Source organism: Mauremys reevesii, linkage group 1 (genome assembly GCF_016161935.1).
Source record: "Mauremys reevesii isolate NIE-2019 linkage group 1, ASM1616193v1, whole genome shotgun sequence".
Lineage (NCBI taxonomy): Eukaryota > Metazoa > Chordata > Testudines > Geoemydidae > Mauremys > Mauremys reevesii.
In genome coordinates, this window is record NC_052623.1 from 28,223,569 (window position 1) to 28,239,762 (window position 16,194).

The 16,194-nt window shown below is 43.1% G+C and overlaps 1 protein-coding gene across 3 annotated transcripts in view; it reads left to right on the forward strand.

Moving 5' to 3' along the window:
• The window catches only part of TMEM135 (transmembrane protein 135), a 368,165-nt gene that overhangs the window by 23,618 nt on the left and 328,353 nt on the right, over positions 1 to 16,194 (forward strand). For all 3 annotated transcript variants that reach the window (XM_039504347.1, XM_039504345.1, XM_039504346.1), the window contains exon 2: positions 13,601 to 13,728. In XM_039504347.1, coding sequence (XP_039360281.1) covers positions 13,601 to 13,728 — 128 coding nt within the window. The remainder of the gene's footprint in view (positions 1 to 13,600; positions 13,729 to 16,194) is intronic.

Genomic DNA, 16,194 nt, shown 5'->3' on the forward strand with positions numbered 1-16,194 from the left:
CTGTCAGAGAGCATTTTCTAGAATGTATTGACATTGATGATACTACAGGAGCTGGTATGACAAATGTGCTTCTTAAAAAGCTGGAAGATACGGGAATTGCGATAGCTGACATGAGAGGTCAGGGCTACGATAATGGTGCCAATATGAGAGGAAAGAACAGAGGAGTGCAGACACGGATCTGAGAGTTTAAACCCTCAAGCTTTTTTTGTCCCATGCAATTCTCATTCATTGAACTTGGTGGTCAGTGATGCAGCATCAGCTTCCCGTGAGGTTGCTGAATTTTTTAATGCAATTCAAAGCATCTATGTATTTTTCTCTGCATCAACTCATGGATGGCAAATTTTGAAGCAACATCTGGGAACATCCTCTCTGATACTGAAACCACTGAGTGCCACATGATGGGAAAGTCGAGTGGAGGTGATAAAGCCTATCAAACACCAAATTGGGAAGATAGATGATGCCATAGTTGCCGTTATGGAGGATAATGCTATGACAGCAACTGTTCATGGGAGAACAGTGGAAGAGAGAAATGGAATCACTAGAAACATACATAACTTCAAATTTCTGTGTGGCTTAGTGTTGTGGCATGACATACTCTTTGAAGTAAATGTTATAAGCAAGAGACTCCAAGGTGTTGACCTTGATATATCTGGAGCAATGGAACAACTGGACAAAGCAAAGTCATACCTACAGTCTTACTGGTCAGATGAGGGATTTCAAAACGTTCTGAAGAGTGCACAGAAGTTGGCAGAGGAACTTCACACTGAAGCTATTTTCCCACCCATTCAAGAATACAAGAGTCACCAAAGAAGAAGACATTTTGATTACGGGGCATGGGATAATCCCATAAGAGACCCCAAAAAACAGTTCAAAGTTGAATTCTTTAACCAGGTGCTAGATTGTGCAATCTAGCACCTGAAGAATGTTGAAGAATGAAGTTGAAGAATGTCAGTTGAAGAATGTTTCATGCAGCTCAAGGAACACAGCAGTATATTTGGGATGTTGTATGATATTCCAAAACTCCTCACTATACCTGAAGAAGACTTACACCAGCAACGCAGGGCACTAGAGACAGTGTTGACACATGACATGCGTGATATTGATGCAAGTGATTTAGGTGATGAACTGAAAGCCCTTTCAAGATGCATTTCAGCAGGATCAACTTCAAAGGCTGTTCTGGAATATATGTGCACAAATAAGATGACCACCCTCTTTCCAGAGCTTTTGTTGCTCTGCGCATACTTTTAACACTTCCTGTAACAGTTGCCAGTGGAGAATGCAGCTCTCCAAGCTGAAGTTAATAAAAACACATCTACGCTTCACAATGACACAGGAGAGGTTGGCTGGCCTTGCAACCATTTCAATAGAGCATGAGCTGGCCCAGACTGTGGACCTTCAGCAGGAAGCTATTCAAATCTTTGCAACCAAGGCGGCACAGAAAGCACCACTTTGATTATTCGAAGAGAGAAAAATGCCAGCGTTTACTATGCATACAAGAAAAGTTACATTTGCTCTTCAGGCATTTGAAAGTTAAGTGTTACTTAAAATTTTTGAAAAAGGCATTTTAAGTTGTTAGTTCTCCTTTATTGGGGTAGGTAACAGAGGGGTACGATGAGAGGAGTAGAACAGGAAGAAGGCAGAATTGAGACCTTTCAAAGTTTTGGCCCAAGTGAGGGGGAATGGGGGCGACACTTGAGCTCCCCACCTCAGATTCCAGAATGTTGTGGGCCGGCCCTGCTTATGTGCAGCCATGCATATATCTGAATATCCATACACTGAAATAAAACTTTACAAAGCACACTAATGAGGGCATTTATTGTATAGTGAGACTAATTGTGATTAGTCCGTGTAAACGGGTCGACTCACCCCTGCGGCGCCTCCTGCTGGTTACTCTGGGAATTAGCTTTGTTCAGCACCGGAGCGCCCTCTACAGGCTGGTGATCCACCTGTTCTCAGGCCCCCGTGTCCCTCCCTGGACCCGGTGCCCCTTTTCTCCGGGGTGCTGCCCCCTGGCAGTAACCCCTTTTCGCTCTGGGCTTCCCCTTTTGTCTCAGGGAACCCCCACCCTCTATCCCTACCTTGCGGTAGTAGTATGTGGCTACTGTCAGTCATTGTCTAGCCCCACACCCTGGGGCAGACTGCAGTATCAGCCTATTCATCGTTGGCAGGGTTGGGTTTGGACCTGCTGCTTTGGCCTACCCCTGGGCTGCCCTCTGCAACCCCCAGTACCCGTTGGCCTTGTGCTAGGCCCCAGCCTGGGGCTTTCCTGGCTAGAACTCCTCAGCCTTTCCCCAGCCCTGCTTCACCCTAGGTACTTAGCAGCCAGGCCCATCTCCCTCTGTAGGCAGAGAGAGACTGACTGCCTTTGGCTCCCTGGCCTTTTATAGGGGCCAGCTGTGGTTCAGTTTGGGGCGTGGCCTCACCTGCAGCCACTTCCTCAATTAGCCCAGTCTTAAGAACCGCCCCTCTCAAGCCCTGTCAGGCCACTTTTAAACCCCTCTGGGCCGGAGCAGGGTCCACCCTGCTACAGTCAGTTAAAAAGAATATTGCATCTAGTAGCATGCACATATCTAAAATGTTGCATCATATGAATCTCTCATATAATGTGCTAGATCTTTGTCTAGTGCCTTGCACAATGGGGCCCTGACCTGATGCCTGTGGGTGCCATGATGCCTATGGATGCTGCCATAGTATGAATGTTCAATAACATGCTGAATTTAGAACACAGTTTTAAATTGCAGGGAAATTCAGTTAAACTTTGTAAGTTTTAATTGCAAACGTAAATGCTAAACTTCTAGGAAATTCAAAGTTGTGGTTGGCTTGGGAACAATGATTTGGCTACATTTTCTACCTATATAGAAATAAATTTAATAGCCTATATACTGCAGGTGTGCAAAGGGAAGAGATGAACAACAGTTTCTGTAGAAACAATAACTGAATGTAGTGACTATGGGCCAGATTTACAAAGGTGTCTAGCTCAGGCACTTTTGGAAACCCCACTAAGTACCTGTCTGCATCTTTAGGTCACTAACTACCTTTATAATTTTGGCCCCATGTCTTTAAATGCTAATGCATAGTTTTTGTGCTGAAAATATTTTCTAATTATTGTGTTTATTTCCTAGCAAAGTGTATTAATTGAGCTAGTCTATCTTGCAAAAGTCTGCTTGTACAGAGCAAATAGTTCTATTTTGAAGAGTGAGTAAAATACTGTTAGTGTTTGAATTACTCTTGTTCCCCATAATAGAGGGTGAATGAATAGGTTTTAGGTCCTGGAGTAGTACATTTTTATGACAACTTTGCAAGACTAGAGATATTTTTAAAAAGATTAAATCTGTGAGCATTTTTGAAAGAAAAGTGGCAGAAATACTTTTCTACAAAGTGTTGGTGTTCTATATAATGGACTGTAGTGCCATGTTTAATTTTTCAGGTTTGAGGGTCAAAATATAATACTGTGAAATCTATAATTAAGATTTCAAACTAGTTTCCATTAATAACCTCTTGTTTTCACTTGATATCTCTAACTTGTTTAAAACTTCAGACTTAGTATGCTAGTAGTCATTAAGGAGCAATGCATGGTTAGCAAAGTTTTTTTAATGAATAATCAAAGTTAATAGTTTAAATGTTTTCTTATTAAATAAGAATTTTGAAAATATTATACAGTACATAAAGCTGCTGGAAACGTAGACCTTCTTCCCCTATATTTCAGGGGTGTGAGAAGAGACCTAACACACTAGATGTAGAAATTGTGTTATCAACACCTAATGCATGACAGGAATTCACTCAGAGACTATGTTGATGAGGGCTGTATAAGAAGCTACATAGAACAGAATTTTCGGAAGCTGGATATAAAGAATACTCTCTCATACTAAGACAGTATTTCCTAGCAGAGTCCTATAGAAGAAAATTGTTTAGGTCGAGTCTACAAATATGCAAAGATAGTTTCCAGCCTTTTCAAGTTAGAGCTGCTTGATCAGAAAACAATGTTAATTATTTACTTTGGCAAACAAACCATTCAACACCCAATTTAAATATCCATTTATGTGCAATGCCGAAATTAAAGTACATTTCCCCCCCCCAAAAAAAAATCAAATAAGAAATGACACCTTCAGGCAACAGATCTGTTTCCTGTGGGGGAAGGATATCCAGTCTGGATATGTTTACAGTTACGTATTAAGGATTTATATAATCATTGTTGGCAAAATCCACTCGTGCCCAAAATTAAGGATTAGTATCTATGCACAGAGAAAAAGATAGCATTTATTACTTAATCTGACAGAGTTCCAAGATATCTAGGAGGCTTTCTTGGAAACTGATGAAGAAAACACAGACCTCAGGAGAAAGAGGGAGAAGCCTGGGATTCTGCTGCCCTCACAATTTAAATTTTCCTGCTCTGTGGAGCTTTGTGCACTGCAGAGGATTTAAGATTTAAATAACAAGGTCACCAAATGTCAATCACCCCTTTCTCTACCTGCAGTTATGTTAACAAACTATCTGACCGCTAAGAAGCTCAGCTCTAACAGACTCTGCAGCTCTTCTCAATGCTGCCCACAATACACTGAACACTCTTCTCCTTCCAGCAAGCAAGACTCCATATCTATGTTGACTCTTCAGCCTCTCCTATCTAATACATATATTGCCCTCATCACCTTAATATCTAAGCAGCTCAGAATTATTAATGGATTTTATCCTCCAACACTCCTGTGAGATAGGGAAGTTCTCTCTCCATTTTACAGATGGGGAACAGAGGCACAGGGTAGTTCAAGCAAATCGCTGAGGATGACATGGCAGGTCTGAGTTGGGAATTGAATACAAGTCTGCTGAGTACCAGCCCACTGCCCTATCAACTAGGCCACCATTCAGCCTCTTGTGCACCCCATCTCCATTCTACCCACAGCTACAAGCTCCTAATTCTTGATCGTCCTGAGTCCAACAAGGTGTACAGAAGAAAAGAAGTACCGATCTTTTAGCATTTCCTCCACCACTCCTGCTGTGTGTAGGAAAGAGAGGCAATAATTTCTTCCTGAACATTACAGCTGAACACTGGAAATACTTGTGTGTGAAAGCAATGGGAAGCACCTGTATGTGCATGCTTATCAGAAAGTTGGAGCACCTGTACACCTCAGGATGGTAGATGTGAAAAGATCAGGGTAAGGTCAGACATAGGGGCTGTACGAGTGGTCTAAAGGATAGAAAGGAGAAAAGACCATTACTAACCTTTTGTAACTGTTGCTCTTTGAGATGTGTGGCTCATGTCCATTCCATTGTAGGTGTGTGTGCTCGCCACATATACTGGTGTTGTAAGTTTTGTCCTCAGTGGTATGCGTAGGCTCTGGCACCCTCCGAAGTGGCGCACGTATGCGTGGTATAAGGGGTGCCACTGGCTCCCCTCTCCCTCAGTTCGTTCTTGCCAGAACTCTGACAGGGGGGAAGGAGGGTGGATCATGGAATGGGCATGAGCAACATATCTCAAAGAACAACAGTTAAAAAAGGCTAGTAACCATCTTTTCTTCTTTGTGTGCTTGCTCATGTCCATTCCATTGTAGGTGACTCCCAAGCAGTACTTCTGGAGGCAGGTAGGAATTCATGGATGTGTCGATTGCAACACTGCTTTGCCAAATCCAGTGTCATCTCTGGCTTACTGGGTGATGGCATAATGCACTGTGAACGTATGTATTGAAGACCATGTTGTGGCCCTGCAAGTGTCCAGGATAGGGACATGTACCAGGAAGGCAGCTGAAGACACCGGAGCCCTGGTAGAGTGAGCCTTCGCTATCGGTGGAGGCACAGCCTGTGCCAGCTTGTAACGAATACGGATGCAGGTGGTGATACAATTCTAAATCCTCTGAGAGGACACTGGAAGGCCCTTCATCCTGTCAGCTGTCACAATAAAGAGCTGAGTCGATCTGCGGAAGGGCTTGGTGTGTTCCAGATAGAAAGCCAGGGCATGCCTCACATCTAGAGTGTGCAGATGCCTCTCCTCATTGGTTGTGTGAGGCTTTGGACAGAACACTGGGAGGAAGATATCCTGGTTGACATGGAAGTGCGACACCACTTTTGGCATGAAGGCCGGATGGGGCTGCAGCTGGATCTAGTCCTTGTAGAATACTGTGTATGGGGGCTCCAAAGTGAGGGTTTTAATCTCGGAGACTCGTCTCACCAGGGTAGTAGCTACAAGGAATGTGACCTTCCACAACAGCTGGGAAAGGGAACAAGAAGCCATAGGCTCAAAGGGTGGACCCATGAGCCTGGAGAGGACCAGGTTGAGGTCCCATTGGGGAACCGGGTCCTGGATTGGCGGAAAGAGTCTTTCAAGGCCTTTCAGGAACCTGATCGTCTTCTCATGCGAGAATACCCATCTACTGTGGATGCGAGGATGGAAGGCTGATATGGCTGCCAGGTGCACATTGATTGAAGAGAAGACAAGGCCTTGGTGTTTTAAGTGAAGCAGGTAATCCAGAATGGACTGCAGAGATGACTGGGGAGATACTCTGCTCTGACGCCCAACAGGAGAAATGCTTCCACTTTGCCAGGTACATTTATTTGGTGGAGGGCTTTCTGCTGTTCAAAAGAATCTGCTGTATCTGAGTAGAGTAGGCATGTTCCTTTGGATTCAGCCGTGCAGCATCCAAGCTGTGAGGTGGAGAGAGGCAAGGTTCAGATGCAGGAGCTGACAGTGATCCTTCAAGAGTAGCTCCGGGAACTAGGAATTGGCCACGGGGCTGCTATGGCCAAGTCCAGGAGCATGCTGAACCAATGCTGGCGAGGCTATGCTGGGGTGATCAGAATGAACCATGCCTTTTACCTCTTGATTTTTAAGAGGACTTTGCTGATGAGTGGAATTGGCGGAAAGGCATACATCAGATTTCCTGAGCATGACAGGCATTGGAAAATGAGCCTCTGCCGAGGCCTTGCAGAGAGTAGAACTGATGACATTTTCTGTTCCATCTGGTGGCGAACAGGTCTACCTCGGGAGCTTCTGACTTCTGGAAGAGCATTCTGACAGCCTCTGAGGGAAGGGACCACTCGTGGTGAGAGAAGGAGGACCTGCTGAGGTGATCCGCCAGCATGTTCTGAATGCCGGGAAGGTGAAAGGCTTTTAGGTGGATTGCATGCTGAATGCAGAAATTCCAGAGACGGAGGGCCTCCTGCCACAGAGCCAACGAATGAGCTGCCCCTTGCCTGTTGCCATAGCACATGGAGGCTGCTGAGGCAAGGAGATGTTCCAGCATTGTCACTAGTGGTAAGAAGGAACTGAGAGAGTGGGGAGCCAGTGCCCCTTATACCGGCGCATATGCATGCTACTCCAGCGGGCACCAGAGATGGTCCCCTACGTATACCACTGAGGGAAATGCTTCCAGTCCTGGTGAATATGGCAAGCACACACACCTACAATGGAATGGTTGTGAGCAAGCACTCGAAAAAGAAACATGATAATTAGGAATGAGGAGCAGAAAAACAAGGGCGAGCCAGCTGGGAAATAAAGGACCAGTGCCTGGTGGATGTGAAGTGGGAAAGAAAGATACAGGGCAGTCCAAGTGTGAAAGGAAGAGGGACAAGAAATGGAGAAACCTATCATGGAGATAAAATTACAACAGTTCCCCCCCCCCCCTTTTTTTTTTTTTTTAGCAAAACACACAGCATGCACCTCTCTTTGGGCCTAACCCACTCTGACAGTTGTATTTCCCCCTTACTAATCAACTCCATTTTGAAAGTTTGACAAGTAAGAAACTTCATATTCTGTACCAAAGTAGTCTGTCCCACCTTCTCTACAAATCCTACTGGGCCCCGCTTACTAGAGCCTCTAACTCATTCCTTTGCCCACTCTTCCAGTTGTGCCCCAGAATGCATTTCTCTTTCCACAGAGCACGAGTTTTGACACTAATCAGTAGAAGGGCCAGATGAGCCATCCTTTCCCAACCTTGCTGCTGAGAATGGAGAAGGTATTGGGATTCCTACCAGCAGCCTGCTAAGGCCTTGCTCCAGTATAAACTAGGACGTATCTGATTACATTTTAAGTCCAAGTGCCCTATCTGGTTGATGGAAAGGAGATTTTTCTCATCCTCTTTTCCCCAAATCTTCTGAGCTCTTGACTGTTAATGTTGAGGCAGTGAAGATTTTGCTACTCCCCCACTAGTCTGTGATTTTTTTTGACTGTTTTCCCCCTTGAATAAGCTCCAATGCCACCTCTGCTCATAACTTTCTGGAGGAATGCCAATGTGACCACATGTTTTGCATGGCAGCAGTATAATTGCTCAATCCAGTAAATTTTACTCTGTTGGTGTTTGGGAGGAGAGCATCAGTAGTGTTGGAATGTTCTTTCTGCATACTCAGGAAGACAGCACTATATTGATTTGCTTTTAGAAACATATCTTTATAAACATAAGTACTAAAAGCTTTCAAATTTTATTTTATCTTATCTTATCTTTGGAATAAATTGGTCAGAGCTCCTCTTCCCTCCATCTTGCTTGCTAGAGGAAACTTCCAACTTCCCAGTGGGGAATAGATTTTTCATGCTCAAACAGTAGCCTACACATGGGCTTGAGAGTCAGTGACTTCAGAGACTGTATTTGTGGCTATGAGCAAGTCACATATCTCTGCCTCAGTTCCTGCATATGTAAAGTGGGGCTAATACTTGCTATCATCTTACTCAGGAATAATCTATAACAGGGGAAAACACAATAATTTTCAGTTTAGCGTTTTCTACCCATACTTTGCTTACAAGCTGGTTTGCTAAACAAACCCCCTGCTTGAGGTTTCAGCCTTTAAAGCTAGATCTGTCTTGAAGCTTGATTCTATTATCTCCTGCTGCCCTTTGGACAACATAGTTCCTGCAATAGCTGTGTGTCAGGAGCTGCCCTTACCTGCAGCTGCCTCCAGATCGCCCTGAAAGGGGTTTTCCTCCTTCTCTTCTGGCAGTATCGACTTTAGTGATGCTTTCCCCTGCAGGATTTGGGGGGTGGAGAGGGAGAATAAAGTGGAATCCAGCTGGCTCACTTGCCTAGTCTCCTGTAATCCAGAGGAGCCCCCATTGACAGGTTCTTCAGGAACAGGGAAAGAAGAATGGTACACACTGATTTAACATTTTCATTAATGACCTTGTCACAGAAAGGGGGAGTGTGCTAATAAAATGTGCAGGTGACACAAAGTTGGGAGATGTAACCAGTACGGAGGAGGACTTAACTATCATAAAGAAGTTTTGAATGACTATGACAAATGGAGTAATAGAAATGGGATGAAATTTATTAGTGCAAATTGCAAGGTCATGCCTTTTGGGACTAACAATAAATTTTTTTGCTATGAACTGGAGACACATCAGTTAGAAGTGACAGAGAAGGAAAAAGACGTAGGTGTACTGGTCAATTACAGGATGACTGTGAGCCACCAATATGAGGTGGCCATGAAAAAGGTTAATGCAATCTTAGGATGCATCAGGCGAGGTATTTCCTGTAGAGATAAGGAAGTATCATTACCCTTGTACTAGGCACTGGTGCACTCATCTAGAATACTATATACAGTTCTGGTCTCCCATGTTGAAGAAAGATGAAGTCAAACAGCAACAGGTGGAGACAAGGACTACTAGTAAGCTCAGAGGAATGGAGACCTTACTTTAAGACAGCAGACTTAAGGAGCTTGGTTAACCAAACAGAGGTTGAGAGGAGATATGATTGCTCCCCATAAATACCTCAGAGGAATACACGGCAGGGAAGGAAAGGTGTTATTTAAGTTGAGGGCCAATATTGACACAAGAGCAAATGGTTATAAATTGGCCATCAAAAGCTTAGGCTTGAAATTAGGTGAAGTTTTCTAACCATCAGAGGAATGAAGTTCTGGAATAGCCTCCCAAGGGGAGTAGTGTGGACAAAAAATCTAACTAGGTTCAAGGCTGAGCTTGATAGGTTTATGGAGGGGATGGTATGATGAGGTTGCCTACAATGGTATGTGATCCATCTCCGACTGTTAGTAGTAAATACAGTAGTTATGAACACCTTGGGAATGGAGGTTGGTTGTAACTCTTGAAAAACATTGACAGAACTTCGATACTGTTCTTTCAAAAGCTTACAACTGAACATTAACTTAATACAACTTTGAAATTTTACTATGCAAAAGAAAAATGCTGCTTTTAACCACCTTAATTTAAATGAAACAGTTTCCTTACCTTGTCAAATCTTCTTTTAAACTTTCCCTTTATTTTTTTAGTAGTTTATATTTAACACAGTACTGTACTGCATTTGCTTTTTTTTTTTTGTCTCTGCTGCTGCCTGAGTGCCTACTTATGGATCCAAATGAGGTGTGTGGTTGACTGGTCAGTTCATAACTCTGGTGTTGGTAACTCTGAAGTTCTACTGTATCTCCAGTTGTCTGAGATGGAACACTAGATGAGGGAGGGCTCTGAGTGACTACAGTGAATTCTTTCTGAGGTTTCTGGTTGGTGGGTCTTGCTGACACACTCAGCGTCTCATTGATTGTCATATTTGGGGTTGGGAAGGAATTTCCACCTGGTCAGATTAGCAGAGACCCTGGGGTTTTTTGCCTTCTGCAGTGTGGGGCACGGGTCACTTGCTGATTTGCACTAGGATTGGTGCCCTAGTCCACTCAGGTGAGAGGAAGAGAAGTGGAGGAAAGAATGAAAGGCAGTAGTGGAAATCTGAATAGGAAATGCTAAATGAATATATCTTTGTCCTTCACCACTATACTAACTTCATTGAAATTCAGAACAATTATGTGAGCTTTTTCCTACCTGCAAGTCCTAGTTGACAGACTGAATCTAAAACGCTATATGCTTTTCTCGCAAGTAATCGCACCCTTCTTATAAAACATACAAGCAGAAATTAAATTAACCTGTAGGTATATTTATTGTCTATATCTAGTCTGTTATCTGTTGGCTGACACTTATTGTGTGATTTTTTTTGCAAGAGAGGACTTACTAATAAGAGATGCTTTGTATAAATGATATGGTTATTCTAAGCTCGTTCTTTCTGATCTCTAGCCTCAGAATGAATTTTTTTTAGGAAGACTTGCCCGTCAAGGTTAAAAAAAAAAATAAAGTTAGGGTATTTGAAGTTAAAATTTACAGAAATATTTCATTATTTTATGGGGGGGTCTGCATAAGGCTTATGTTTGGACTTCTTAGGGATGTTTTAACCTGTATTCATTTCAATACCTTGGAACATAAAGTGTTGTGAAAATTTATCATCAGCTTAAAACAGCTAGCCTTCTTCCACTCTTGTGGTCAGCAAGGTAATAAAATTCTTCTTATGGTCATAGTTTGGGATTGCCTCTGCATTTCCTGGTATCCTCACAGCTGCACAAGTTCAGAGGAAATCTTTATGGTATTCTTTGTAAAAGTATCAGAGGGGTAGCCAAGTTAGTCTGGATCTGTAAAAAGCAATAAAGAGTCCTGTGGCACCTTAAAGACTAACAGATGTTTTGGAGCATAAGCTTTCATGGGTGAATGCCCACTTTGTCAGATGCATGTAATAGAAATTTCCAGAGGCAGATATAAATATGCAGGCAAGAATCAATCTGGAGATAACGAGGTTAGTTCAGTCAGGGAAGATGAGGTCCTCTTCTAGCAGTTGAGGTGTGAACACTAAGGGAGGAGAAACTGCTTTTGTAGTCGGCTAGCCATTCACAGTCTTTGTTTAATCCTGATCTGGTGGTGTCAAATTTGCAAATGAACTGAAGCTCAGCAGTTTCTCTTTGAAGTCTGGTCCTGAAATTTTTTTGCTGTAAAATGGCTACCTTTTACGTCTGCTATCGTGTGGCCAGGGAGGTTGAAGTGTTCTCTTACAGGTTTTTATATATTGCCATTACTAATATCTGACTTGTGTCCATTTATCCTTTTATATAGGGACTGTCCAGTTTGGCCGACGTACATAGCAGAGGGGCATTGCTGGCACATGATGGCGTATATAACATTGGTGGACATGCAGGTGAATGAACCAGTGATATTGTGGCTGATCTGGTTAGGTCCTGTGATGGTGTTGCTGGTGTAGATATGGGGGCAGAGTTGACATCAAGGTTTGTTGCATGGATTGGTTCCTGAGTAAGAGTTGTTATGGTGCGGTGTGTGGCTGCTGGTGAGAATATGCTTAAGGTTGGCGGGTTGTCTGTGGGCAAGGACTGGCCTGCCTCCCAAGGTCTGTGAAAGTGAGGGATTATTGTCCAGGATGGGTTGTAGATCACTGATGATGCATTGGAGAGGTTTAAGTTGAGGACTGAAGGTGATGGCCAGTGGAGTTCTGTTGGTTTCTTTCTTGGGCTTGTCTTGTAGCAGGAGGCTTCTGGGTACACGTCTGGCTCTGTTGATTTGTTTCCTTATGTCCTGGTGCGGGTATCGTAGTTTTGAGAATGCTTGGTGAAGATCTTCTAGGTGTTGATCTCTGTCTGAGAGTTTGGAGCAAATGTGGTTGTACCTCAGCGCTTGGCTGTAGACGATGGATCGTGTGGTGTGTCCGGGGTGTAAGTTGGAAGCATGAAGGTTGGCATAGTGGTTGGTGGGGTTTTGGTATAGCTTATTTGTACTGTGGTGTCTAGGAAGTGGACCTCCCGTGTAGATTGGTCCAGGCTGAGGTTGATGGTGGGGTGGAAGCTGTTGAAATCGTGGTGGAATTCTTCCAGAGTCTCCTTCCCAGGGGTCCAGATGATGAAGATATCATCAATGTAACGCAGGTAGAGAAGGGGTGTGAGTGGACGAGAGCTGAGGAAGCGTTCCAGGTCAGCCATAAAAATGTTGGCATATTGTGGGGCCATGCAGGTGCCCATGGTGGTGCCACTGGTCAAGAGGTATATATTGTCACCAAATTTGAAATAATTGTGCGTGAGGATAAAGTCACAGAGCTCAGCAACAAGTTGTGCTGTGTCATCATCAGGGATACTGTTTCTGACAGCTTGTATTCCATCTGTGTGTGGGATGTTTGTGTAGAGAGCCTCCACATCCATGGTGGCTAGGATAGTGTTTTCTGGGAGATCACCAATGCATTGTAGTTTTCTCAGGAAACCAGATCAGCTACAACATTACTGCTTCATTCACCTGCACATCCGCCAATGTTATATACGCCATCATGTGCCAGCAATGCCCCTCTGCTATGTACGTCGGCTAAACTGGACAGTCCCTACGTAAAAGGATAAATGGACACAAGTCAGATATTAGGAATGGCAATATACAAAAACCTGTAAGAGAACACTTCAACCTCCCTGGCCACACAATAGCAGATGTAAAGGTAGCCATCTTACAGCAAAAAATCTTCAGGACCAGACTTCAAAGAGAAACTGCTGAGCTTCAGTTCCTTTTGCAAATTTGACACCACCAGATCAGGATTAAACAAAGATTGTGAATGGCTAGCCAACTACAAAATCAGTTTCTCCTCCCTGATGAAGTGGGTATTCACCCACGAAAGCTTATGCTCCAATACATCTGTTAGTCTTTAAGGTGCCACAGGACTCTTTGTTGCTTCATAGAAGTACAGTATGTCAGTAAATTAAGAGGCTTTGATTTATTGTTTACATGAACGTCTCCCTGCGCAGTAGTCCCCTTTTTTCTTTACAATGTAAAAAAGTTAGTTAAATTAAAGTGTGCATCTTTTTTTCCCCCCTCCAGATTGCAGCAGTTCTCAGGAAACGAAAGCTTGACTATTATCTGCACAAACTGCTACCTGAGATTTTGCAGTCAACTTCCTTTCTGACTGCGAATGGGAGCTTGTATATTGCTTTTTTTTGCATTTTAAGGTTGGTATACACTATGCTAAATATTTGAGAATGACTTGCTATATAATATCTTCAGTTTTTCCTTTTTATTTGTAGAATTATTCCGATATGCTTCCTATTGTGACTTCTTTGAAAAGCAGCCACACTTTTATTGGAATAAGAAAATGACCAAATGAAAGGTTCTCCCATCTTGTTTTCTGTCTTGACTAATTAAGTGCATATTTTTCCCGCTGTTTTTGTCAGTATACCACTATGTGAATTAATATTTTCCATCCTTTTGTACTTCATCAATATTTATACGTGCATGAAGTGTAATACCTGGCACAGCATGCCTGATTTAAATTGTAGTCCTTTGGAGGAAATGGTATAGCTGATTGATATTGACCTTTAATTTCTACCTTCCTGAAGCAGATGTAAATATTATAATAAATGAATTTTTTTTGGTAACTTTCTCTTTATTACCTTAACTCTGGTCATAAAGGAAGGGGAGCAGAGCTTCAATACAGCTGCTAATGCTTTCTCTTTGGCTGGCTGGGTGAATGTGATTGTTCTGTCTTTCAGCCATTGTTCTTCCTTCTTGAGCTGTGACAATGGGCTTTTCTGCTCAAGGAAATTGACTGGAATAGGTATGCTTTAATAGCTTCCCATGTGGAGACTCTGGCCTGGTCTAAACTGGGGGTGGGATCGATCAAAGTTACGCAACTTCAGCTATATGAATAACGTAGCTGAAGTCGACATATTTAGATCTACTCACTGCAGTGTCTTCACTGCGGTTAGTCGACTGCTGACGATCTTCCGTCGACTCTGCCTGCACCTCTTGCTCCGGTGGAGTACTAGAGTCAATGGGAGAGCGCTCAGCGGTTGATTTATCGTGTCTAGACTAGATGCGATAAATCGACCCCGCTGGATCGATCGCTGCCTGCCAGTCTGGTGGGTAGTATAGACAAGCCCTCTGTTCTGAAATAAAAGTATCTTTATTGCGGAATAGGTACTCTGCTCACGAAATGGAGTAATTCTGGAATAAAATCACTTTTTATTCTGAAAGTGTCCACATGTGGGAGATACTCCAGAATACTTATATTATACCAAAGTTATGCTGGTCAGTTTCCTCCATATAGACAATCCCTAACTCATCTGTGTAGCACTGAACTAGAATGAACCTGACTTTCAAACCTTTTGCCGCTTCATGACAAGGGATGTTGTCAGCCTTTTTAGGGACAGAAGTAAAACTCTCTTTAAGGTGTGGCTTTGTTCTGAAAAGTGACTCTAGGTGACACTTTGTTACGCAATAGATCTAGTCAATGTGTATTGCAAGCAATTGTGGAGATAATTAAGGCTGAGACTTGCTTTCCATTATAAACCTGATATTGGTCCACCTCTAACATCCTCGGAAAGTAATTTCCACTTCATACTAACTTCTCTCTGTCTCTCTCGCCTTCTGAGCTTAACTGTTGCTCTTGGAACTAACCAACCTTCTTAACTGTAAACTTGGGAGCTTTTAACTTCTCATGGCCCCTTCTCACCATGGATACATTAGTCCTCAGCATTGGCTGGAACTACCACATCAGTTTTTTCAGAAACCCTCCAGATTGCGTGCTCACATCCCCAGAGAAGGTGCTTGGGTACATTATCAGATAGAGAGTCTGCAGAAAATCTGGTCTCCTGGCAAAGACAACTGGTTAGCTTCATCTGCCAGATGAAGGAAGGAAGTGCTTCTTCCAGTAGTGTAAAATCTTCCTGACAGTCCAAAAGAGAAGAGGGCTTCAGTTAATCAGGGATTTCTAGAAGCTAAAATTGGCATTTGGTCAGGAAAAAATTCCAATTGGTCATTCTTGGACCCATCTTATCCAGAGAGCATAGCTGGTTGCCTTCCTGGACCTTGCTAACATTTGCATGCACATAGGGGTACTTCTCTAGCACTGGAAGTATCTGCGTTTTTGTAGAAGAACAGCATTACTAAATCTGAATTTTGCTTTTTTGGCCAGCGTGTCTGCCTCTTATTTCACAAAATGCTGGCAGTTGTCACAGCCAACCTGATGCACTCTATAGGAGGCAGAGGCAAGTTGTGAAGACTTCTCATGGCCATTTCAGACATGTATTAAAAAAACCACTGTGGTCTTTGCTTAATACATTTACAAAGCACAGTTGTTTAGATTCAGCCTCTCAGTCCTTCAGAAACTGTTTCCAAAGTCGGGGATCCCTGTGAGAAGTTTATCTTTCAGAGAGATCCCTTATTTGAGGTGGCCACATTTTTAAAGACTAAATTTGGACACACTTCAGGCTTTTCTGATTTAACACTGATATTATTGAGGTATTCGCACCTCCCTTATAGTTTTCTTGCTCATCTTCAGGTAAGGCACAGATACGTTTTCCTACGTTATGCTGTCTGTCGCAGTTAGTGTTAACCCATTCTTTTGAGGCATCTCTTGAGCTACTTAGTCTCTAGGAGTACTTGTGGCACCTTAGAGACTAACAAATTTATTTGAG